The 24,171-nt window shown below is 40.7% G+C and overlaps 3 protein-coding genes across 15 annotated transcripts in view; 1 reads left to right on the top strand and 2 right to left on the bottom strand.

Annotated features, from left to right (window-relative positions):
• The window catches only part of KIAA0586 (KIAA0586 ortholog), a 74,472-nt gene extending 69,654 nt beyond the window's left edge, over positions 1-4,818 (bottom strand). For 4 of the 8 annotated variants that reach the window (XM_057410667.1, XM_057410664.1, XM_057410663.1 and 1 more), the window contains exons 1-4: positions 4,393-4,817; positions 2,790-2,869; positions 1,667-1,736; positions 455-521 (exon numbers count right to left, since the gene is read on the bottom strand). In XM_057410667.1, coding sequence (XP_057266650.1) covers positions 455-521; positions 1,667-1,736; positions 2,790-2,869; positions 4,393-4,684 — 509 coding nt within the window. In that variant the 5' untranslated portion in view covers positions 4,685-4,817. Of the gene's footprint in view, positions 1-454; positions 522-1,666; positions 1,737-2,789; positions 2,870-4,392 lie in introns of all 8 variants that reach the window. The other 4 variants (XM_057410666.1, XM_057410668.1, XM_057410665.1 and 1 more) reach the window with 2 other exon arrangements.
• Positions 4,819-5,057: 239 nt separating this feature from the next.
• Positions 5,058-22,320, top strand: TIMM9 (translocase of inner mitochondrial membrane 9). Of its 3 annotated transcripts, none has more exons than XM_057410681.1 (4): positions 5,058-5,081; positions 8,577-8,645; positions 8,970-9,065; positions 11,710-12,220. In XM_057410681.1, the coding sequence occupies exons 2-4, from the start codon at positions 8,607-8,609 to the stop codon at positions 11,842-11,844; spliced, it is 270 nt and encodes an 89-aa protein (XP_057266664.1). In that variant the 5' UTR covers positions 5,058-5,081; positions 8,577-8,606; the 3' UTR covers positions 11,845-12,220. The 3 variants fall into 3 exon arrangements, with proteins under 3 accessions (XP_057266664.1, XP_057266665.1, XP_057266663.1); XM_057410682.1 differs by lacking the exons at positions 5,058-5,081; positions 11,710-12,220 and adding exons at positions 6,600-8,277; positions 22,186-22,320; XM_057410680.1 differs by lacking the exon at positions 5,058-5,081 and adding an exon at positions 7,598-8,277.
• ARID4A (AT-rich interaction domain 4A) overlaps positions 20,523-24,171 on the bottom strand; it is a 49,703-nt gene continuing 46,054 nt past the window's right edge. For all 4 annotated transcript variants that reach the window (XM_057410679.1, XM_057410677.1, XM_057410678.1 and 1 more), the window contains exons 22-24: positions 23,517-23,732; positions 22,812-22,958; positions 20,523-22,337 (exon numbers count right to left, since the gene is read on the bottom strand). In XM_057410679.1, the coding sequence (XP_057266662.1) occupies positions 22,234-22,337; positions 22,812-22,958; positions 23,517-23,732 (467 nt within the window). In that variant the 3' untranslated portion in view covers positions 20,523-22,233. The remainder of the gene's footprint in view (positions 22,338-22,811; positions 22,959-23,516; positions 23,733-24,171) is intronic.

Raw genomic sequence — 24,171 nt, forward strand, 5'->3', positions numbered from 1 at the left:
AGATTTTAATATAAAAGGCACATCCCTGTGATGGGGATGGCAAAGCTCAATGCACTCACTAGTAGCAAAGTCAACCAGATCTCAGATCTTCAAGATTTCCAGCCTATGGCTAAACAGTATGTGTCCTTATCTGTCTTTAAAATATTACATGGGTTTGACGCAAACTGGGTTCTCTATCAGAGCTGATCTTGCTTGACTCTTGTATCATGAAATCATTAATTCAAATAGTCTAAAGGCATTACCAACAATATGCATAATAACCAATATACTCCAGTAAGCTCTGAATGATAAAAAAACCTGAAAACACCTTCACAGACAGAAAAAGAATACTAACAGAGAACCATAAAGAATATGCTTTTTACTTACCAGCCATGCATTTTGGCAGAGACTGAGGAAATACAACATCTCTACAGAAACAGAACAGCTGAGATGATAAGAACACCAACATACTTACTTTTGCTTTAAAACTGCTCTCAAAGCCTCTTTCTGGCCAGTAGCATATTGAGAAATAACAACATCACCTGTAGGGAAAGGCACAAAACATATTTTGTCAAGTTAACTGACACAAAATGTCTATTGCAGAGGTTGACACAAAGCATTATTTCAACATGCGCAATTTTGCTGCAGTCTGTTGCCTTCACAAAGCATATTATTTACTGTAATAACAAACTGCTTCCCTTCACTATGTAGCAGACTTAAATCATGATGACAGTAAAAGCAGGCTTAACTAATTTTATATCGTATTGATGCTGTGAAAAGGACAGTACCGTATCTTTGTAACATCTGTGGGAAAATGCCACATAAATGGTAACTGGAGTTCAGACAACCCATTCAATAAAACCCTGCAAATTCTAACTGTTGACACAAGCCTCTTGCAGTCACCACAAATTACAAGTTTCCTTAATACCTTTAAATTATGCTAAAAGGATTGCAGGCTCTCCTTCATCCACTGTTTGCTGAGCAGAGGTAACAAACCAAGATGTGGAAGGTTCAGTGTTCCCCTGCTGCTGATTATACACAGATAGTACACACATGCTGACAAGCCAGCTAATTGTTGCCTCTGTATGAGTAAAAGATGAAACTATTGATTTTTTGTCTTAAACAGAGGTAGTGATTTGTGTTTCTTTTCTCTACAAAGTTACAGATATCAAAGAAACCTGCAGAAGTGTATTTTCTTTAAAAGGTCTTCACTTCCCAAAATCTGATTGAAACTTACTGGCATGTGTCTGGCATGTGAAACTGACTGGCAGACTCAGAAGTTAAAGGAAAAAGCAGTGACAAAGTGTTTTCTTAGATTCTTAAGGATTAAAAAGATACTTTCTGTTGCATTTGTAGGATAATCACAATAGTAAAAAGCATCCAAACAAGATGTTTCCCCTCCACACCCCAAAATTCTCTATTCGGAGACATGAATGTTTCAGTTATCAAAAGGAATCTCAACACTGTGGTCCACTGGTAGAAGTCCCTCTCAGTTAATCGAAAGAGCTACATAAACTAGTGTAATGCCAGCAAGACTGAAGTAAAATCTGCAAAGAAACACTTGAATATCTTGACTCAAAAGTTTCTATACTGAACAAAAATACCCAAAATAAAATGAAAGTTCAATTATATCTTAATCAGTTTTATTATAAAAACAGGGCCATAACAGTACATTGATAAGTCTCACCTTTCAGTCTTCTGCTATCTTCCAGTAACAGTGAAGGATCGCCTTGTACTGCAGCATCTCTAGGATAATCCTTCAGAAAAAGAAGAACAGAAAAGCATATATCAAAGCTTCTGGATCAGTGGCCACAATGTTAGAAGTGAATGGAACTGCAGACTACAGAAATGTAAGCATCGCAATACTCTTAAAGCAAGATCTTGGAACAAGACATGTTATGATTTCTACCACAGAATAATCTGGATTTTGTAGTCAAGAATTCACATTACATTTTAGGAACAAAACCCCTAGAAACACAATTAAAATTAAAAGCATATATTCCAAGTGCTGAGTAAGTGCATTCTCCTCATTTATGGCCAAAGAAGTAGTAGTGAAATTACATATGTGTAAATTTATACAAGCTGCTAATCTCAAACAATTCAGGAACACTCATACACAAAGAATTAAGCACCCAACACTGGCTGTGGAACTGAAGGGGCGGAGCTGAATTTTCTTGAAGTGGAGTCCATGGATAATCAAAGTCTACAAAAGCAGCTATAAAGGAAAGTTAGGAAGGCAAAAATCTGTTACTTATTTGGTGGTGTACTCCACCATACTTTTGAGACTTGTTCAGCTCACTAGCTCTACTTTGAGCCATGCAAAAACACTACTGCAGTCCTTTCACAGCATGGGTTAACTTTATCTTCATGTATGCTTATTGACATACGGATGCCCTATGGACAAGTTTCCACTCTATGTAAGAAAGAACAAACAAATCAAAAGGAAATAAGCTTTTTAAGTATTAAAGAGTTCCAATAAACTAATGACCATTTCATTATCTATGATATGAAGAAGAAAACAAATCTGCAGTTTTAGGTTTTTAACAAATATTGTGCCATGTGCAATCGATTACACTAAAATTTAAAAGAAGCCTTGGTATTAATTATGCAACAGGTAGCTATACACAAAGCCCTTCTCAACACTTCGGCATTAATATCACACTAGCAGCAACTGAAAGAAAAAGCAGCTGCACAGTTCCGGTGCAGAAGTTAAGCCAAAGATTTGAGATGCTTTTACAGAAGTTGCAACTTTTTGAGAAAAACATTCTCTTAGTTCAGGCCTGCAAGAAGCAACATTGACCATTTCTCACCATTTGTGATAAAAACATGGGCTCCGTAGAATTTCCCACTGAAAGCAGACGTTCTGGATACCCTTTAGTACTTGAGACTCCTAAAATAAAAGCAGTTTCTACTGTGATCATAATGTTTTGTTACTCATTTTCAATACACCTTGACTAACCCAAACCTAAACATTTCCTCTGCCTGTATCAAGGTAAGTAGCATGGATTGTGTCAGTCATGAATTTGAAGAGTACATGGTAATTACTACTGCCTCATACTATAAAGAACAGACTTAAAATTATTTACTTAATACTACTAAAATAGTTTGCTAAAACAGTTGCAGAAAAGGATGCAATTTGTTTTTTTTCCTATTTGCTTACTCATCTGTGTGAGCTTCACTGGTACAGGCAGTTGAACTGTGTATGTTGTTTGTGTCAAGCTGGCGGGGTATAGGAGGAGTAGAGCTGGCTTGTTTGTTTTCCAAAATTACAAAGAAAAATGGCTTTAACAAGAAAACGGTAGGTAACAGGGAAACTTCTGAATAGTTGTTTAACTGACCAGCTCTGAAACTTGTATTGTTTCATAAAATCTGCAAAAACTGCAGACTGAAAAAGACGAGCTGAATAACTTTCCCAGAATGCCTACTTCCAACATTTAATATTTATTACCTTTCAAGTGTTCAATAAACACTTCTTTAAAAAGGCAAGCTTGTACAGATCAATCTTGAACATCTACTGGCTCAAACTCTCCAGAAAAAGTCATCTTTAAAGAAGGAGAGACAGAGGAAAAGCATCTAAAAGACACTTGATTTCTTCCAGTATAAAACCACAAAATAATTCACACAATTCCATAAAAACATTAAGAAGGCCCAAATATTGGGACTGTTTGTTAGCAGGAGCAATATTCTGTTTGGCACAAATCTGCTTGCTGACTACACTTTGGGCATAAAATTGAAGAGATACAAATGGTCCTAAAACAGTGAGCTACAAACTGCATTAAAAACTGTGACATACAAGAAAGGCATCAATCTTCTTAACTTTCTTTAACTCAACTTTGATCCTTGAACACATACAGTTTCATCCTCTGATGCTGCCTAAAACCTTCCTGCCCAGTATATTTGTGAAATTAACAGACATAAGGAAGAAGCTCTGCACTGTTTGGGTGGTAGCACGTTGAAACAGGTTGCTCAGAGAAGCTGTGGCTGCACCATCGCTGGCAATGTTCAAGGCCAGGGTGGATGGTGCTTTGAGCAACCTGGTCTAGTGGAAGGTGTCCCTGCCCATGGCATTCGATAATGGAACTAGATAATCTCTAACGTCCCTTCCAGCACAAACCACTCTATGATGATTCTATAATAAAGGTGAGAGTTACCTAATAATTAAAGACGAGGAATCTGGAGCCAGGACTGGAGTTCTGTTAGCAGAGCGATGACTGACCACCTCACCCTGCACAACTCGCTTTTCACGTGCAAAACACAGCTTGGCAAAACAAACAGATAAACACGACTTTTCAAAGCGTACTAGTGTTTTCAGAAGAAAAACATTCCTTAGTTACGAAGCTACTGCCTGACTGAAAACACTACACAGCTAATTTAGCTGGGCCCGAAGCTGCGAACTCGCCGTAAATCACGCACCTGCTGGGGGTCCTGGGGTTACTACCCCGCGCGGTGCCCTGCACGCTGACACTGAGGCGGGAGCGCAGGGCGGTCCGCGGTCAGACAAAGCAGCACCGGTGTCCTGGCACGGAGCAACCACTTCACACCGCTTCCTGACAGCGACAGTCACTTTCCTCACGCGGCCACCAGCTGCTGTCGCAGCCTCAGCGGCCTTCTCCCTCTGGACACCTGTGGAGTGAATGAGCACGTCGTCCGCCGTGAGGCTGCCCAAGGAGTCCGGGCTGAGGCTGGAGCTGCTTCCCGTGTCCATGAGGATCTCGTCACGCAGCTCCGGAGGGAAGTCCAAAGCAGGATCGTGACAAAGAGGCCATGCCTGCGGGCCGGGCGCCAAGGCAGCAGCCGCCCCACTGCCTGCTCCCGCGCAAGGAAAGCGGCCTGAAGGCTGCGGGAAAGTGTTTCCCGCCGCGCCCCGGACACGAATGCACCGCCCGGCGCCCTGGCGGACCCAGGGTCCCGCCTGCCGCCCGTGCCGGAAGCAACCGCTGCCATGGCAACGGCGCCCCGCCGCAGCCCCTCACGCGTGCGCGGAGTCCTCTCCCCAGTAGTGTCCGGAAGGGAACCCACTCCCGAGAGCTGCTCTCTTCCAGTAGCGCAGCGCGGGGGACATATAAGAGCATTGCGCTTCCGGCGGGAGCGTAAGCTTGCCGGTAAGTGTGTGCTCGCTGATTCCCCTTCCTGCGCGGGGGCTCCATGTGCTGTGGGTGAGTGCGGGCGCAGCAGCTACTGACGGTCCGCTGCGAGCGGGAGGGCCCTGGCGGGGCCCTCAAGCGGTGAGGTATAGCAATGAGGTATGGCAGGCTGGGCTGGGCTGGGGTCGACGGGGATGAGGGATGGAAGAGCTCCTGTGGGAGAAGGAAACCGCCTTCCGTTTCTGGAGCTGTCCCAGTGCCGGTGTCTGTCCCTCCGCTCGTACCGGCGCTGTTGGTCGGGGCTTGGCGTAGTTGAGGTCTCCCTGGGCAGAGAAGCTCAAGGTGCCCTTGAAAGTAAGAGCTGAAAGATGTAGTTAAAAAAACGGAAACAAGTATACAAAATCACGGTGAAGTTGTTTTCTTTCCTGCCACTTCAAGTTAGGGGTTGATGTTACTGTGTCAAAAGTATCAGTCAGGCTTAATCTAACTTAAATAGGCAATCACTTAGCGAAAAACGTGTTTTCTCCCAGGACAGTCACCCTTGGGTGTGTTCAGCCTGTTCAGAGGGGTTCTCAGGTGTCTGATTTCAGACTATGGTAACTTCAGCCTTGGGAAGTCTTCTGCTATTGATTTCTGTTGTCTTCAGAGCAGGGTCTAGCCCACAGCCATGAGATTGTGAATGATAATAATCTGTGCACCAGATCAGTCTGTTACCCAGTCATAGAATCGTAGAATCATAGAATAGTTAGGGTTGGAAAGAACCTTAAGATAATCTAGTTCCAACCCCCCTGCCATGGGCAGGGACACCTTACGCTAAATCATATCACCCAAGGCCTCGTCCAGCCTGGTCTTGAACACTGCCAGGGACAGAGCATTCACAACCTCCCTGGGCAACCTATTCCAGTGCCTCACCACCCTAACAGGAAAGAATTTCCTTCTTATATCCAATCTAAACTTCGCCTGTTTAAGTTTTAACCCATTACCCCTTGTCCTATCCCTACAGTCTCTCATGAAGAGTCCCTCTCCAGCATCCCTATAGGCCCCCTTCTGACCAGTCCCTTTCTCATCTCACCATGTGTCTCCAAGCGCTGAAAGTAGCATGTGAAAAGAGGAGGAAACCTTTTTGCCCTGAATTTTATGTGATTAGTTTTGCAGCCTGCTTATTTCATAGGTATTTTTTTCTCATAGTTTCATGGAAGAGCTCCAGGGCCTTAAGGAAGGGAGACTTCCTGGCTGTTGGTACTTTCCCAGTGAACCAGCACATCCAGATCATGTGGCCCTTGTTACAGAAGTTTATTTAGAGATAACTGCTTTCTTCAGTGTGACATATTTAAAAGTGCAGTGCTAAATTCTCAAACCATGTTTAGCTCAGAGGAAAGTAATCCAGACTCTGTAGGCCTGAAGCATGCTGGAGTTGTTTGAGCAGCTCTGCAAGTTCTGTGGTGCATTAGCTGAGGTGCAGAGCCCTGTAATGGATTCTTTTGTCGCCTACTTTTTCTTGTTCCACAGACTGGAGAGAAAGGGGACAAACAGGAAAACTTGAAATGATATATTTAGTAGACTTTAAGAATAAACCAGATATTCTGGGAATGTTTTGGTAGCGCATTTTTACATGTTTAAGGCAACTATCTATAATTTATGGCTACTGAAGAGGTGCAGTAGAGCCATACAATTTCACTGCCAGCTGTGCGGAAAGTTTAAAATACCTGCAGAGGTACAAGAGTTTCAGACACTTAAAATCAGAGTGTCATTGTGCTGATTTAAATCAGAGCTATCTCCGAAGTGTAACTGTAAAAACTTTGTGGAACTGCAGTTCAGTAAATCTAATTTTTAAGCTTGGCAAACTAGTTGGAGAAGAATAAAAGATGAGGTTTGTTGCAAACAAGCATAACGAAGCAATACCGAGCGTGAGAAAACAGCACTGACAGTTGAAGCCTTTAACTGTGCTTGGGAGAGGACAAAAGTCTTTCCTGTTCTCTGTGTTTTCTAACTCTCTGTTTAATAATCTACTTAATCTGACTCTATAGACTTGTCACTGATTTTCCTTCTAATAGGCTGAGAAATCTCAAGTGGGGTCACCATCCATTTTCACAGGTTGTCCCAAATCAAAGTCATGTCCAATTCTCCTAAAACAAATTGATTATTACATTAACCTGAGTAGCCCCTTCTGAGCAACCACAGGCTCTCCTTAAGATTAACCTTTGAAACTTATCTGCCCATGATGAATTCTTGGTTGTGGGGGTATGCATCTTAAATTCAGTATCATGTGCTCTTTGCCTCCAGTCCCTGAACTAGCTTACTGTGCAGTGGCAAAGCATAATGCTAAAAGGCTGATGTTATAATCCCTTTGCTGCTGGAAGGGAGTGTTGGGAGAGTGCACACTTGTGACAGCTCCACAGTGCTATTTTTAGTTGCTTAGTTTTCTTTCCATTGTACAAATTATTATTGTCTCTTTGTTCTTGTTTAGAAGGCTTGCTTACCCTATCCCTTACCCCTGCCAAGAAACTGGAATAGTTTAAGATTTCTAAAACATTAATGTCTTGCTCAAAATTTGGCAAAACGTAATACAGGATTAACTGTAAATAGCCCTCGCTAAAGGGCTGAATCAACTTTCTTCACAAAGAGATTGCACTTCAGTGCTAATTTTCCTTCCACAAGTTGACATGAATTAAACTGAAGGATCTTGTTCTTGTTAACATGTAATATTACTTTGCATTATCATCTGGGATAGGTCTTGGATAATGTGTAAATTAAGGGAAAAGGAAGACTACCTTTCAGTATCCTACTAGGAAACCAGCAGGGATGCTTTCAAGCCTCATTTACTGTGTTGGATTAGGAATGTGAGTCTTCCATGAGGATAATAGCTTAAATTCTTGGATCCATGGTTGTTCATTCTTCCCTTTTTTTCTGTGTATTTCACTTCCTTTAAGGCCATTCTCATTCTTCTGTGGGTTTTTACATTTAATTCACTATGTTCAATGAGCAGAACATTTGGTCTAGTTTAAGTGTTTGGTGAGAATGTAGCTACATAGAAACCAGGCATCTGCATCTCTGCAAGGTGTCCTATGCTGCATTTATTCGGAGTGGCTACAATTCCAATACTTGCCTTTCTTCCTTACTGTTTTTACAGATGGCATGGAAAATCACTGAAACTGTAAGGCTAGAAAATATTATTGCTTGCTTCTCCTTCCCACTCCCACCCTAGTTCTACTGTGTGAGTTTGAAAGCATTTATAGCATTTAAAGTGATTAAAAAAAAAATTCTATAACTGTTTGAAAGGCTTAAAAAGTGTCAAAAGTACAGTAGTTAACAGGTGTATCTGTGAAGGTTTCATGCCCGGACATTTTTAACTGAGTGCATTTAAAATAGATAACTTTCTTTCAACTGGATGGCTTGAAAGTTCTCTAGCAAAGCTGCATTTAAACACAATTCAAGGACATAAAATTGATTCTGTTGTATAATGCTGCAGTTCATATATATGATTTTTGCGTGAAACTTGACTTTTATCTTCAGAACAGGTGACTGAATTGCAAGCAGCAGAATATGGCTGGACAAATCTCGGAAGCTGATCAGATCAAGCAGGTAAGATGCTGTATTCATGAGTGGTGCCTTTGAAGATCTTCTGTAACTTTGTCACATAGAATAAAAGGTGTAGGGCATCGAGAAGGACAAAAATTTTTTTTGTAGCAACCAAAATTTAAACATTTGGGCCATTGATAAACACAGTATAGTATCTGATTTGAAATACTAGCAGTATTTGGTGCTGACATATTCTGACTAATAGTAAATTTTTCTACTGACTCATTCTTGAAATGTTACTGTCACAAAATGGCCCATGCAGCTGTGCATAAAAAAAGTTAATGTAGAAATTTTTCTTAATACTCATTGTCCAATTTTTATTTATAGTTCAAGGAGTTTCTTGGAACATACAATAAAATTACAGAAAACTGCTTCCTGGATTGCATAAAAGATTTCACTAGCAGAGAAGTTAAACCAGAAGAGGTAGGTATATGCTTTTAGTGACCCTTTGGTAGAATTGCTGTATAGCATTCGAGTTTCAGAAGCAATTTAGGAAGTTTTGATCTTTCAACTAGTTAAAAAGGTAGGTAGCAGTCTTTAGTGGAGTACAGGTGTCTGGAATGTAGCAAGCAACTTAGTGGAAGAAACAGCTTGTCTGTAGTTTTTGCTTCTCCAGATATGTCCAAGGTGATGCCAGATACTTCTTTGCACCCTAATAGTCTGTTTGCAGAGAAATCAACCAAGCAACCGAAGTAAAGTGCTTTTCACGTATTAAGATCATCAGCTACAAATTATGGGGTAGGACCTCTTGAGGTTTTGTCGTTGTCTTTTCAGTATGTACACAAAGGGAGTCTTCCTGATCTCACTTGAATATTGGCTGCTTATTGCAATTCTGTGTATTTCATTCTCTGAGCTGTCAGTGGAGGTTCTTGTGCCTCAACTTCTGATGGATGGTATCTTTATGGACATGGAAGTTGCCTACCTGCAGCCTGCATCCCATTCTTTGAAGGTAGAATCCTACTGAAATACTTGTTTACCTGTCTATGTTCCCTGCTTTGTAGTGAGCCACAGAAATGCAGGTCTCCAGAGCTCTGGCTGTGAAATCCAATTCTGCATTGCAGGAAGCTCCATCACATCACAGACATCTGCAAAAAAGATTAAGCTCTCAATTACATTAGTTGCATGGGTTTTGCCTCACCTCTCCTCACCTGTTGAGAGGCTGTTTCAGAAGCTCATAATTTTGTTGGTTAAAAGTCTAATAAACTTTGCATGACTCTGCTGGCAGAAATAAACAACCCGAAGTTTTAAACTAACCATTGTTTTTGAGCATTTTCTGCCTCCTTGGACTTTAACTCCTCAGCATAGGTAAAAATTATGTCTCCTTTCAGCTTTTGTTCTGCTGCTCTAAGCAAAGCTCTCTTACCTTCCTTCCCAAGATGGATTCCTTGTTTCCCTGATCTTCTCTGCATCTGCTTTAAAAGAATTTTTATTACCTGTAGGAGGTCAGAATTATTTTAGATAGGGTTTGTACTATCTTTTAACAAGTCATTTTGAATTGCTTGAACAATACAAGGAGTGTCAGCTAACAGAACTGGCAGAGGTGTTGGCAGCACAACTCTTTACCTTTCTGGATGGTATTTGATTTCTGTTAGGGGACTGCACTTTCTCTGCTACCCAAGTGTTACTAGAATTTCTTTAAAAGTAGTAGTTCATATAGTCTTTCATTGAAGACCTGAAATCCAAAACAAATGAACACTCATTGGAGGGGAATTAAAGCTTTAGACCCCCAAAATACTTTTAGATTCCTTTTTTTTTTTTTCTCCTTTCTTTCTGTGGTCTGCAAAGGGCCATCAGTAGCACAGGAGCCATTGAAGGCTAGGAAGAATCTCTCTGATGGGTAGTAAGTTTTGCCCGTGATTATCCATTAGGGGGTTTCTTGCAGAGCATCTGGCTCTGGCCCCTGCTGGAAACACAGTGGTCTAGATGCACCACTGGACTGATCTTGCATGGAAATTCCTATGTTTCTCTTCCAAGTTGTAGTTTCTTATTATATAATTAATCTTAATACCTCCATGAATCTCCTTTGAGAGTCTCCATTTGAAACAACAGCTTCTGACCTTTTTCCCTACAGCAAGACTGCACTGCAAGTCTAGACTTCCCCAGGCACCATATCACAAATACCACACTCTCTGGGAGCAGTGGCTTGGGGTAGTTCCAGAATTTGATTCCTAGTGGAACTTGGCTCCTGCTCAACAGGTTTTGCCATAGCTGATGCCAGGTCAAGGAGAGAGAATGACAGGTGGTATGCAAAGCTGCAATGTTTTTTCTTGTTCATTTTTAGCCCCTCTGCTTTTCACATCCCTCCATGCTAAGCAGAATCAAAGCAGTTTCAGATTTTCTAGTAATCAGGCAAATTTGGTGTCTTTCTATCTAAATTTGCTAACTTTTACAGTGACAGTAAACGCTTAGAACCACAATGCACAATATCCAATTGGTAAAACGGTTGCTCAGAAACCATCTCATAAATCTTTCTTTACACTTAACCCCCTACCCCAAACCTCTAAATTTAAAATATGCTACCATGGGTGGAATAGGCCGAGGTATTTATTTCCCTGTCCAGCTGACTGAGAACTTGAGGGTACTCTGGTTGCTTTTGTGCAGGTTAACCAAGGAGGTGCAAGAAGACTGATAGAAAAGGTTAAACTGAGCTAGCATACAGTAGACAACATCTGACTGTCAAAGATGTGTGCTTGTAAGCAAAACTTTAAAGAGACACTAATTTAATAGATTTATTATTTATTGCAAAATAAAATGCTTTACATACTTTCTCAAGAGGAGTCCAAGGAAGAAATGGTAGTATCTCCTAGATCTTCATGCTTTCCATGAAGACTGTCACATGAGAATTTATATTAAAGGATATTTATATTAAAAGATATTCCAGACATCCTTTAAAAACTAAACTTCCCATTTTCCACTGTGCACAACTAGGCCCTCACCTTGAAGCTTAACACGGAATATGAGATGTAGTCATCACATTGTTTATCCCTGTATATGATCATATCTTGGGTGCTGTTAGAGGAAGTGTTTTAATTACTGTTTGAAGCCTTCTGTTTCCCTCTTCCTCTAGATGACTTGCTCAGACCACTGCCTACAGAAGTACTTAAAAATGACACAAAGGATCTCCATGAGATTCCAGGAGTACCACATCCAGCAGAATGAAGCTCTGGCAGCTAAAGCAGGACTGCTTAGCGCACCTCGTTAGATAAGAGCGCTCTGTTCAGACTTTACAAGCAGTGTCAGTGTTTGTTGGGCAAGAACACATTTTGGATTTTCTACTGTCAGGATGTGTGTCCAGCAACTCACAGTTCTAGGTGCTGTTCAGACAGTAGAAACTATGGAAGGTTAAACAAGAAATTAGTCATGGTGGACTGGCAATGGAGTCTGTTTCTGAGGTTCTTTTCGCTCTACAATGGAATACTACTGATAGAAACTGCTCCAGGGCCTGCAGACTGGTATGTTTAACTTTCAAGGGTGGTGGGAGGGTTATGCTTCCTTTCTGCTAGGACTGATTCAGATAAATAAATGGAATATGGGAAATACACTTTTTTTTTATTTAATTAAAATGAATGGGAACTATACATTTGTATGTATGTTCTTTCCAGAGATATGCTTTCAGGACACTGCTTAAGCAGTGTTTTGTTGGCTGTGGTCTCATTCCTCAGCTACTACAGAGTTCTGTTTGTTCATTGCTGGTTTAAGTTGCTCTTAGGTAACAGAATCAGTTACTTTGTTTTAGCAGCTGGGGATTTGTGAATGTGTAATTTCTCTTAATTCGGGAAGAATTTCTGTTGAGCCATCCTCACAGAGCTTTGTGATCGTTCTGACTCTCCTAGAATGGTGATGATGAGAGTATCAAGGCAAGGGTGGTTATAAACAGATGGCTGCTGTAACCAAGGGGTTCAGGTAGGCAGAGATGCTCTGCCACCTTATCCTGAGGTTATGTTTGCCTCATGCTTCACCATGTCATTTACAAGGGATGTGAGTGCATCATTAGCAGTGCTTGTGCCCAAGGCAGCTCCTTGTTTCCCCTGGGGTCCTTCAAATTCAGCTCTCTTGTCTGAGGCAAGCATGATGCACTCCAAGCAACTAAGCTTGGAGTGCAATTCCAATTTCTCCTTTAATTGTGAGAGTGCCAAGAGGAAGTATAAGGTATGCACAAAGCAATGTTTCTTTTGCTGTTGGGTGAGTACAGAGAGAAGTCTGTGGAAACCACCTGTTCTGATGTGATTTTGGTTGAAAGGATTCTGACAGCTGAAATCCTGCAGTCACGCTGTCAGTACAGTAGATGATAGCTAACAGGCACATTTTACTTACAACTAATCAAATGCAGCAACAAAAGGAACTGAACATCAGGATTACCACACTGCCCATATGCTTTTTTGTCATTACCTTCCCTGTAGTTTTTTATTTCCAGCAGCACTTTGAAATAATGATTTTCTGCCTGTTTTCAGTTGTTTATTTTTTTAGATTGGAGGGTTTTTGTCTTTACTACTACAGCTCTCAGCTCTCCAGGCTGTGGATTACTAGGCCTGACAACAGCACAGTACACCTGCTGCTTGCACTGGATGCTGTTCTGTTTGCTGCTGTTTAAAGCTGCCACAGCTCTCCACAGAAATCTGTTCATGTGTCTTTTTTCAAAGGTGGAAGAAACAAGTATGTTCCTGCAGTCTCATTTACATATGTTTTCTACTAGCCATATTGCAGCTTTTTCCTATGTAGCCCATGCCTTGATACCTCGGAGATGGCTAAGAGCTTACTCTAAAATAGTAAAGGCTAAAAAAGAGCCCAAATAAGGCAGCAAGTCTCTGATGTTGTGGTCTCAAAAGAATAACAGGCTAATAATGTCTAGATTGCTTGCTAACATCGTTATGGCCACCACTGTTATGGTCGATTACAAATAATATATCCATAGTAAAGATTTAAGGCTTTCTTTAAAGCAGTCTTTTTGCTAAACATTGGAAAATAATATATGATTGGAATTATTTTCTGTTGTACTTCAGAGTGCAAAGAGAACAGTTGCTCAGAAAACCCCTCTCTTCAACGACCTGAAAAATGGAGCCAGGAGGTAGCTGATCTCTTTTCCCAAGTAACAAGTGACAGGATGAGGTAACAGCCTCAAACTGTGCCAGTGGAGGTTTAGATTGGCTATTAGGAAAAATTTCTTTATGGAGAGGGTGCTCAGGCATTGGAATAGGCTGTCTAAGGCAGTGGTTGAATCACCATCCCTGGAAGTGTTCAAAAACCGTGTAGATGAGGCCCTCAGTGACATGGTTTAGGGGTGGAGCTGGCAGTCCTGGGGTAATGTTTGGACCTGATAATCTTAAATGTCTTTTCCAACCTAGTTGATTCTATTCTATTAAAAGTATCACTGGAAGCATAACCATTGAGTTGACAGCTGCTACCTTGATAAGAAGCTGGCCAGACAAAAATTCTTGACTTCCACAGAAGCAATTTTCTTATAGCGACTGTAGTTTGCTTACAGATGTGTCTGTAATTAGAGTGGAAAACAAGTTGCAATATTGCTGCACAGAGATACATGCTTTTTAGGATAACCAATTTTGTCCTAGTCTAATTCACTCCCAAAATACTGTTATCTTTCCCTACCTTTCAGTCCACATTACTGTTTGAAGAAAGATACTCTTAGCTTGGAAACAGAGCACATCCACGTAACTAAAGCAGAAAGCAGCAGTGAAAACTTTCTTAATGGTTTCTTAAAGGTTAAATTGCTTTGCTGAAGTTTGACTTCCCTTTGCTTCCTTGATGAGTCAGCACATCCTGATGGCAGGCTCAGATCACGTTATTTAGAAAACTGCACCACATAAGATTTTAAGAGAATTTGTGAGTTGAGAATAGTTCATGACACAGTGTTTCAGTGCCTCTCAAGTGCTTTGTCAGTGTGTATTCTCACAGCGTTGCAGCTGGTCATTGCTCCTTGGAGCAAGATCTCCCAGCACCCAATTCTCACAAATATTTAACTGCAAATGCAAGAATTAGTATTTCTACAGCACCTGGATGGACATCTGTGAAGGCTGGGACAGTCATGTGAAGGCTGGGACAGTCATATGAAGGCTGGAAGTGTCTACAAAGGCAGGCCAGGCTATGTTTTCTGCCCTGGAAGAGTATTCTGACCTCCATGACATAGCTTAATCTGGAGTGTTCTCCATCCCTGTCTTTGAACAGCTTCAAGTTTCCAAGGCATAATGAAATACACAGCCAAAATCAGAATAAAAATGAGGATACAGCTTAGTCTCTGGATACGGTATTTATGAGGAGCGAGGAGAGTAGGTGAATCACCTTGATGGGACATGTTAGATTAGGGGCAGGAATGGAACCAATTCTGATTGAAAGAGCAGCAAAGGATGAAAACTGGAGTGCTGCTGAGGAAGGAATTCTGAGAAAGCTGTGAAAAAAAATAAGACGGAGTGGAGGTGGGAGGGCAGAGAAGGCAATAGGAGCACAGCCTCCAAAACCTAGCTTGATGGAAGGTGAGCTAGTGAGCAAATGTTCATGTGGAGGTGATGTTCATTGCAGCAGAGACAGAAACACAGACCCTTCCTTCTGAAATGTCTGAATGAGAAGGCTAGGAAAATATGCAATTGCTAATCAGCCCACACAAAATAAAACTATTTCAACGACAAGGGTCAAATGAGAGGCTTGCTCCAGAATGCCCTGTACATCAGTGGTACTGGTAGAATAATAGAATCAAACATCTGGAAAATTGTAATAGAGGTTCCTTGAATTCTCTCAAGGACCAGAAGCAAAGTCCTAATTTCTGTAACCTGCTGTTGAGCTTCAACTACTGAGCTCTCTGTTGGAAGACAAGGAATGTATTTGACTACAATCTTCTGTAAGTGAGGTGTGGGTTACACACCTAATGCCTGGAGATAAATTATGGTTATGATGTCAGTGCAACCCGGCTTTCCTCTGCTCTCCTAAATACCTAACTCTTGAAAACCAGAGTCTAAGCAACAGCTGTTTTTCTTAGCCAGGCTAGGAAATCAGCACACAGCATTTGTGGGATCCTGTTCTAATCTTGGGAAGTCCATTAAGCTCAGCTCCAAAATTTCTTCTATGACTCTGGCCCAAACTCTAAAACCCGCAAAAACACTGAGAGCTTGCGACACCTAAATATGCATCCTGCTTGCACCTTGAGTTTTAAGATGACAACATTAAATGAACTCAAAGTTACAACTCTTCTAAATACTAGATTACTATGTTGTTTGGGTTTTGTTTTGTTATTTTTAATTATGTTTTACCTTAACTTGGTGCTTCAGCGTTTTGGTGCTCTTCCTGTAAACACAACAGGGATTGTTCAACAGTCAAGCTTTAGCAATTCAGGACTGTAGAATGATGACATCTCTTCTCCCAGGACTTCTCAGGTACACAAACAGATGCAACTGAAAGACTCTAAATCACTTAAAAAAAAACATAAAGAAAGGTTACACTTACAGACTACTTGAATGGACCAGGGCTCGTCCTGTGCAGCAAGACATGCTCTAATCACCTCATCGGTAGGAAGGGGGTTGTTGGCCGCCCCTGCTGCGTGTCTGTACTGTGGGGGCTGCTTAGATCTTGGGGCCAAAGTGCCTCTCGGCCACGGGAGACACGGGTCTCCTGGGGACGGCGGTCCTGCACCTTCTCCCCCGGGGCCTACCGCCCGCCCAGCCCTTCGCGGAGAGCCCGCCCGCCGGCCACCCCTTCTCCTCAGACGGGAGCGCGCTGGCTCGGGTTGGGCGCAGCGCGATGGCAGAGGGTTCTCCCCCTCCCCCGTCAGGGCCGTGTAGCCGCTGCCTCCTTTGAACTGCCGCGCCTTGAAACGCGGCCTGAGCAGGGCCCACGGCGGCGGCGGCGAGCCCTCTGGTAACACCCCTCAGGCTTAAGCAGAGCGTCCTGCAGCCAGTGTGTGCGGAGGAAAGAAACAAAACAAACCCCACAGGGTCCTTACAGGGTTCTATTGCCTTCGGGGTATGCAGGAAGATGTCTCGGAGGGAAGCGAAAGGTTGCGGCTGGCGGCAGGTGAGAAAGGTGACCGGGTCGCGGCCATGGCCGGTGGGGGGCCGCTTACCTGTGGGAAGGCGGCAGAGCTGGAGCCACCGGCGTGACAGGGCCTTAAACAGAAATCGAGAGAGGGAAACATGTCAAAACCGACAGTGCCAAGAGACCCAGGGCAGCGCAGGCAATCGAGGACTGGACTGCAAAAAGCCAGACACCATTGAGAAGCTGCTGGGATGGCACAGGATCACCACACAGGGTGGGAAGCAGAGAGTAAGCAGGAGAAATTAAGGGGTTGGGGGTTTTCCTTCTTTTCCTTTTTAAATTACTTTAAACCATACCCATTCCTAAGAGAAGTAGTTTTCAGGAAATAAATGAGCATCAAGAGACAGAGCTTGAAGCTGCACATACATGTAAACAAGTGGCTTGTTTACAATCCAGTCCACCCTTGTGCAAGAAAACGAAGTCTTTCATACAAATTCCACATCTTACCTCTGCTTACGAAACACATAGCTGGCAGGATCATGGCAAATTAGGTCAGACTGTACCCAGATGAAGGATTAGTGGAGGAGTAGTTTAGAAATAGCTGAAGACACTGACAGGTCTGGAATGGAAAATGTTCTTCGGTTATTCTGCAGGGAAAGGCTTTGCCAGCAGTACATAACCTTGCCCCTCACCAACAAGGCTCAGAGTGAGAGTTAAGCAAACACTACTGATAAACAACCTGCAGGTTTTCACAGCTGTAATGGAGCTCTAGTGCTGATTTTCTTTGCTGTTAAGCAATGAAACACAGAGGAGGTGAGCCTTGCAATACTTCTGTGGTTCTATTCATCACAAGTGAGCTGTACTAGTGAATTAAATGTCGTAAAGAGATGCTTTTTCACTTTCGAAAACTATTGGTGTAGCATTAGCAACAGCATAAGGTTACTAATATAAATAGCAGGTAGTTGCAGACCTGAAGCAGAACCAACCAGCACAGCCCTGCTCTGAAACAGAAAGGATTTCTCTGAAAATGGGAAGCAGGAATAGTAACATAAATAGTGCTGAGGTAATTCAAAACAAAGAGGAACCCAGGAAAGGCCTATTCTTAGAAAGGCTGAGAAACAGCTGTTTTCACAGTTAAGATTGTCTTATCTTTTCAGTTTTCTTAAAATGGCAATGCAGTGAGTATATGGGTTGCAACTAATCACAAAACCCACCATGCAACTGCATTGAAACAAGCAGATATTCAGACCAGTAACACTGCAACATGAGAAACTGAATTTATATATATTACTCCAAAGCAGTGCATGAGACTAAAAACTGCTCATGTAATCTGGGGAACTCACAAATTTCTGAAACAAGTAAAAAACACAGGTGAATACTTCTAAACTCTCCCAGAAATCTCTAAAAAAAATCATCATTCTATTTGGTGGAAGATAATTTGGTAGAATAACAGATTCTTCTCAAAATTTGCAGGCAATAGCTTGATAGAAAGTGTGAGTTAATTACAAAATATCTTTTTCCTAAGCCCTGGAATTACAGTGAGTCAGTCTCTGGCAACATCTCCACTGGTTCCCCGCTTTATTATGTGCCTTACATCCCCAGAGGTAGTATATCCTGCACACTGTAGCAAATAATAAAACCCCAAGTACAGACAAGTGAAAATAGCCAAGATTTTAATGCACAAAATGCAAGGGCATGGTGAGGTAAACAGCTGGAGATACTTTTGTTAACTGATTCATCTTCTTTTGTTTTGGCTTATAAATCGGTCTTCCGGCTCATCTGTCAGATTTATTTCAAGCAATCAAACCAAACATGCTCTTAAGAAAACAGCACTAAGTCTAAGCACTACTGTTGTTAAAGAATTCCAGTAAATGCTATCCAGAAATCCCATTTGGCTGCCTCAGCTGTCCAAGAATACTTTTAATGGGGTAAAGAGGAACCTTTTATAAGAACATTCATTTTTTTTAAAATGTGGCATTCCATCTGGTCAGTAAACCAGAGAGAGAAGCCTCTCGAGTGAATAGTCTGACTGAGACCTGGGAATTGACAGTCCTTAGATTCAGATTCTTTTTCCAGCTCCCCATCAAAGCCATCCTGGGTAATTTTGGTAGCCATTACTATGTGGCTCCCTACCCTTAAAATGAGAATATGCATCCATGTCAAAAATTTCTGCCTAGTTTATTCTAATACTGCACTTTTTAAAAAACATTGGATTCAGGCAGAACTTAACAAAGAGTGAAGAAGTGATTTAATCCCCTTTTTTACTACTGTCCTTCAAACTAAAGGCCTCTGCCAATCCCTGTGAAGGTCAGATACATTATGCTTCATGAAGAAACACACTTATTTTCCCTTGTTATGCTTTCACTGGTAATTACTACTGTAAATCTGTTTAACGTCTGTTGAAATAATGGCTTGTTGTTACTGTTCTGACATTCTCCTGCCAGATCTGTTCAAACTGTTGTAAGAGATTTCTCATCTGACAGAGCAGTCAGAAACAAGCAGAGATTCAACTGGGTGTTACATATTAGAGAGAAGAAACTCAGTAGTATACATGTAGCTGGTATGCTTTATGGAAAGGAAAAACTAAAACAAGTAGGGAAATTAACTTTTTCTTACCTTATGTCCTTGCATGCCAATGTTTCAAGCTTTTTCCAATTTTCAGGTATATGCTAATTAAAAAGTAATAGAGCTGCCAGAAATCTGATCTTTGTCTCCATTGCAGGAGGCAGGGGGAGCCAGAATTCTCTTGCAGCCCTCTTCTTTTTAAGTTTCAACAGCATTTGATCCCATAACCTTGTATTTTTTCTTCCTTCTAAACTTGAAATATAATTTTGAGAAAAACTGTAAAAGATAGAAGGCAGGATAACAGCATGAAGACTGCCAAGAGGGTGTTTTATTTTTGCTTGCTCTTGCAAGCATGATACCTAATCTCTTATTACAAAAAAGAATCCCAATTCAGTATAATCATAATTACTGTGTCCTCAACAGCATTAACTTCCATTCAAGGGACTGAAAGACACTTCGGAATTTATGTCAGCAAAGCAGAAATAAGGGGATTACAGTAAAGTTACAAGACCTGATTAGGGTTTCCTGTCAGTTTCACTTTCCATACAGAATAGTTAATCTTCCTTTCTCTATGGTACTTTTACATGTCATAAGAAACTACTTTAAACATCTGCTGAATAATCTGGCTAACTCATACACTTCTTGCCAGAAAGATAAAACTAGGAAATCAGTAACATGTTAGAGGCTTTGCCAGTGGCTTGGCAGAAAGTCCACCTTTCCTTGCATGTTTAGTGTTCTGCCAGAATAGTAATGTTAAATGTTACTGGGGTGGGGTGTAGGGCGTGTGGGTGTCTGTCTGTCCCTCTGTCTGTGAGTAAGCAGGTGGAAAGAGAAGTGAGGAAGAGAGTTCTCTATGTCCAGGAGTAACTGTCTGCTAGAATGGTTTCCATGTTTGATGGAACCATACCATCAGCCTTCCATGCAGTAGTTCAAACATTCCTGAAGGGCACAGAGAAGCAGTCAGCATACACATCAGTGCCGAAGTACTGATGGTCAAGAGTGCATCCACCACCTGTGCATGCTGAGCAAGTGGATGTGCCTCTAAGATCTCACTCAGTTTGCAGACAGAGGCTAGATATAATTAATCCTGTTATTTCACTGAATTTAAAATTGACTTCTGCAACTGATAAATGTGGAAGATAATCTGAGAAAACGTGACCCATGTTATTTCCTTTCAACTGTGCACTGCTTTTTATTCATAGCTATTATAAAATTAACATTAAAAGTTACCTCTGAAAAAAAAGTCTTTACAACAGTTTGTGGAGATTAATTTTCCTATTTAGGTAAGTCCAGACATTTACAAGAACAATCACTTAAATAAAAATAGAATATAAAGCCTATGTTTAAAACATGGCCTTTATTAACGCTGTCTAGAGAGCTCCATATTTATCTTACATTGAAATAGTTCTGCTTTGCTTAAGAAAAGACAGAAAAAGTGCATTTACAAGAGTACTTTTTCTTTAATTTTCTGCGAAAATGGAAGAAATTGGAATCACAAGTTGACAAATGTTGTAAAATGAGATTTCAAGAAACATCAATTTTAGTAATGCTACGCCATCACTAGTGTTTCGTTCTGACCTTCTGCCATGTGAACCAGAATATCCCGATATACAGTCTAGAGCATCTATGTTATTACTCTACAGCATATTTAACACAGAAAAAGGGGTTAAAAACCCCTTTCAATGTACAAACATGAATTAAAAAATTGATAAAAAAATCACTTTTATACATAATGTATATGCAAACTTTTAAATACACGGGTTTGGAAGAGTTATTTACAAACTTTCTGTCCGTGGGACAATCCACAGACAAAGCATACACAGTTGCTTTACTTTATTGTTGCATCTCAACTTTGGGAGATGCAAATCTGTTCGGCAGTACAGCAAACATAAGAACTTGCGACAAAGTATCTTAAGGGCAACCCAATAAATTTTGTTCCTCAAAACAACCTAAGTACTAGGACTGCCAAAGTTTCCAAATAAAGTCATAGTATTACCCAGATGCCTGCAGACAGATCTATGTTGTGGAGGCTACATCGACAGACCCATTTGAAATACAGGCATGGCTACTGGATAAAACATCCTTAAAAGCTGTAACTGATACATATGTTTTATCGAAAGAGTGAAGTAACCTAGATTTTTTTTTCCAATTTTATTAATATTTTAAAAAATACATAAAAATACAACATCCAATGTCTGAATAAATATATTTAACAAGTTGCAAGATACCTTATTTTACACAAAAATTTCAGCTTTAGAAATCTTGTTAAATAACTTCACTGTTGTTATATATTTCATTTTTTGTCTTTTTGTAACAAAATAAAAACTCTGAAATTACATAGAAAAAAGACAAAATATTTTTGTCAAGGGATAAGATAGTCCACTGAAAACCTATTCACAATTCCACTGTAAACATTAATAAACATTAAAATATTTGCATAATTGTGTGCTCAAAAATCCTATAAAAAGTGGAAGACTTATTACAGCTGTAGTTTTCAGTCAACTACACTTCCTTTCACAATTTATTTTGTCCCATTTACACCTTTAAAACTGGGCACATTACTGAACACGTACTTTGGCAGTTCTGTATAGCAAGTGCTTCCACAAAAAGGAACTACTCACCAAGAGTTAACGTACAGCTTGGCAAAAGTGCAGCAGTTACTCAATTCTTTTTGATAATACTTTGATGTCTGCTTGGTGCACTTGCTTTTCTAAGAGCTCCCTAGAACACCTGAATGCTTCATTGGATACAACTTTTCAAATTTGATAAGTGCCCTTTCTCTGCATTAATAAAAACAAAACAAAACCAAACACAATGACAAGCATGTCACATTGTGCCTACAAACCTTCAATTACCAATGAGCTTAATTTCTCTGAACAGTAAATTAAACAAAAGAAGAGGGTAGGAGGGAAGAACAGGTACAGTCCCAGCAGTGGAAGTGTGTACAGAATATACTTGGCAATGTCAAAGCAGTTGAGTGCTTTCTGTGGTTGTATTTCAGGATTTACGTCCATGGCAGCATGATGCTGGCAAGGCAGAGAAACATGCATCACCTGCATTCTACAGCAAGCACATTCTGTGGAGGAGAAGATGATGATGGACTCATTCCAGTGTCTGATGAAGCAGATGACATGGATGCTCCTGTATGTGACACTGAATATACAGAACAGATCAGCATCAGGTTATCAAAGTACAGATCAGAATGAAGGTTTCTTTGTCTAGCAGGTTGTTTAAGAGATCTCAAAGTAGTAGCATGATCACAGGAAACCAATACAGATTTTTTGTCAAGTGCTTTCATTGCTATATTCACATAAATTGGATGAGTAACCATACCCTTACTGCATCACCAGTCAACTGAAAAGATAAATCGGATGAGTCATTACACGGATTGAAGACCTAGCTTGCACTAAGAAATCCAAGTTTCTAATACACTGTTATAAAATAATCAGGGAATGTTTCTTAGGGTCAAGTTCTGAAGAGCCATAAATATTTTCTAAACATATATGCAAACGGATGATGACTTTTTTTTCCCCAAAAGATATTCCCAATTAAACTCAAGTTGCTTTGAGTTATATTTTCAAGAGAATTAACTCCTCATGGGAATCACAAAGCAAATCTAAAAGTTACCTTCTCTGTCCTTCTTTTTTAATCGTTTTCTTCTCCTGTCTATGGTTGCTACTTCTGACTTCAAGGACATGTAGTATTTTCGTATTTCCTGTAGTTTTTCTTGTAAGAAGGAGATCCTTTCAGTGCTGCTCATATTGTCTAGTTCATCTTAAAAGTGGGAAGAAAAAACAGCTTCATCAAGGTGATTTTACACAAACTAATACAATCCTGATAGCAGACCTTATAGCAGCCTGCCAGTGCTTAAAGGGGCTGACAAGAAACCAGGAAAGGGACTTTTTGTGAGCAAGTAGTGATAGGACAAGGGGGAATGGCTTTAAACTGAGAGAGGGGGAGAAAGATAGAAGGAAGAAGTTCTTTACCGTGACAGTGGTGAGATAATGGAACAGATTGCCCAGGGAAGCTGTGGCTGCCCCATCCTGGCAGCGTTCAAAGCCAGGTTGGACGGGGCTTTAAACAACCGGGTCTAGTGAAAGGTGTCCCTGCCTTTGGTGGGGGGGTTGGATCTAGATGGTCTTTAAGGGCCCTTCCAACCCAAACTATTCTAGGATTCTATGATGAATCTTAAGGATCTACAAAACGCAGCTTAAAATTTAACATACTTCCATAACCAGGCCATAAAAGTCCTGTACCTAATTTGGAGCCCCACACTAATTTCAGAACAAATTTTCGTACAAATTCTCTCTCATCAAGTTAAAGAATTCTTACTGAGCTGAAAACTCCATTTGTATACTCTAGATGAAGCATTCTGGTGGTGGTGTTTTTCTCTGTGTTTATCCTTCTCTCCATCTTTGATGTGAGGCGAAATGACTCTTGCAGGTGATCGGGAAATCTTCTGTGGTTTGGATACATTTATGTGTTTTACAGGAGTACATTTACTTGAACTGTCTACGACAGAAAGGTCTTCACTATCACTACTTTGTCCTGCAGTAAGAGAAATGTACTTGGATTTAAAAGAACCCTTACGAACAACTTAGCATTTCAGAACTGTAGTTATAGTCTCAAAAAATAGTTAAGAAAAAAACTGATCCTTCTGGCTTAGGAGATCCCAGAATGCACACAAGTTAAAACCATGAGATTGAATGTATAGCCTTGTAAGACACAAAAGGCACTGAACTCTCAAGTGCATCAATCCTTAATGCAGGAGAAGGCAAGGGCTGACCAGGCCTTTAGTTAAAGAGCAATAATCTAAATTTTTACAGAAGTAAAAAAGCAGCTTATTAAAATAAGAATATTAGAGCACTGATAAACTATGTTTAAGTCACATATTTTGGTGTTATAATACTAGAATCCCCTTTTCAAAGATCAAAACTGTATTAATATAAGTAGGTAGCCCACGACTATATATGTCTACCAAATTGCT

The sequence above is a fragment of the Pezoporus wallicus genome, unplaced genomic scaffold (assembly GCF_028554395.1).
Source record: "Pezoporus wallicus isolate ANWC-B61680 ecotype Strahan unplaced genomic scaffold, APGP_CSIRO_Pwel_v1 contig_8831, whole genome shotgun sequence".
Lineage (NCBI taxonomy): Eukaryota > Metazoa > Chordata > Aves > Psittaciformes > Psittacidae > Pezoporus > Pezoporus wallicus.

What these genes read in the sequence shown, in the direction of transcription:
- TIMM9 (XM_057410681.1), top strand. Translation starts at nt 8,607, where the DNA reads ATGGCTGGACAAATCTCGGAAGCTGATCAGATCAAGCAG. An exon ending in AAGCTGATCAGATCAAGCAG is followed by an intron (nt 8,646 to 8,969) that starts GTAAGATGCTGT and finishes TTTTATTTATAG; the next exon opens with TTCAAGGAGTTTCTTGGAAC. An exon ending in GAGAAGTTAAACCAGAAGAG is followed by an intron (nt 9,066 to 11,709) that starts GTAGGTATATGC and finishes CTCTTCCTCTAG; the next exon opens with ATGACTTGCTCAGACCACTG.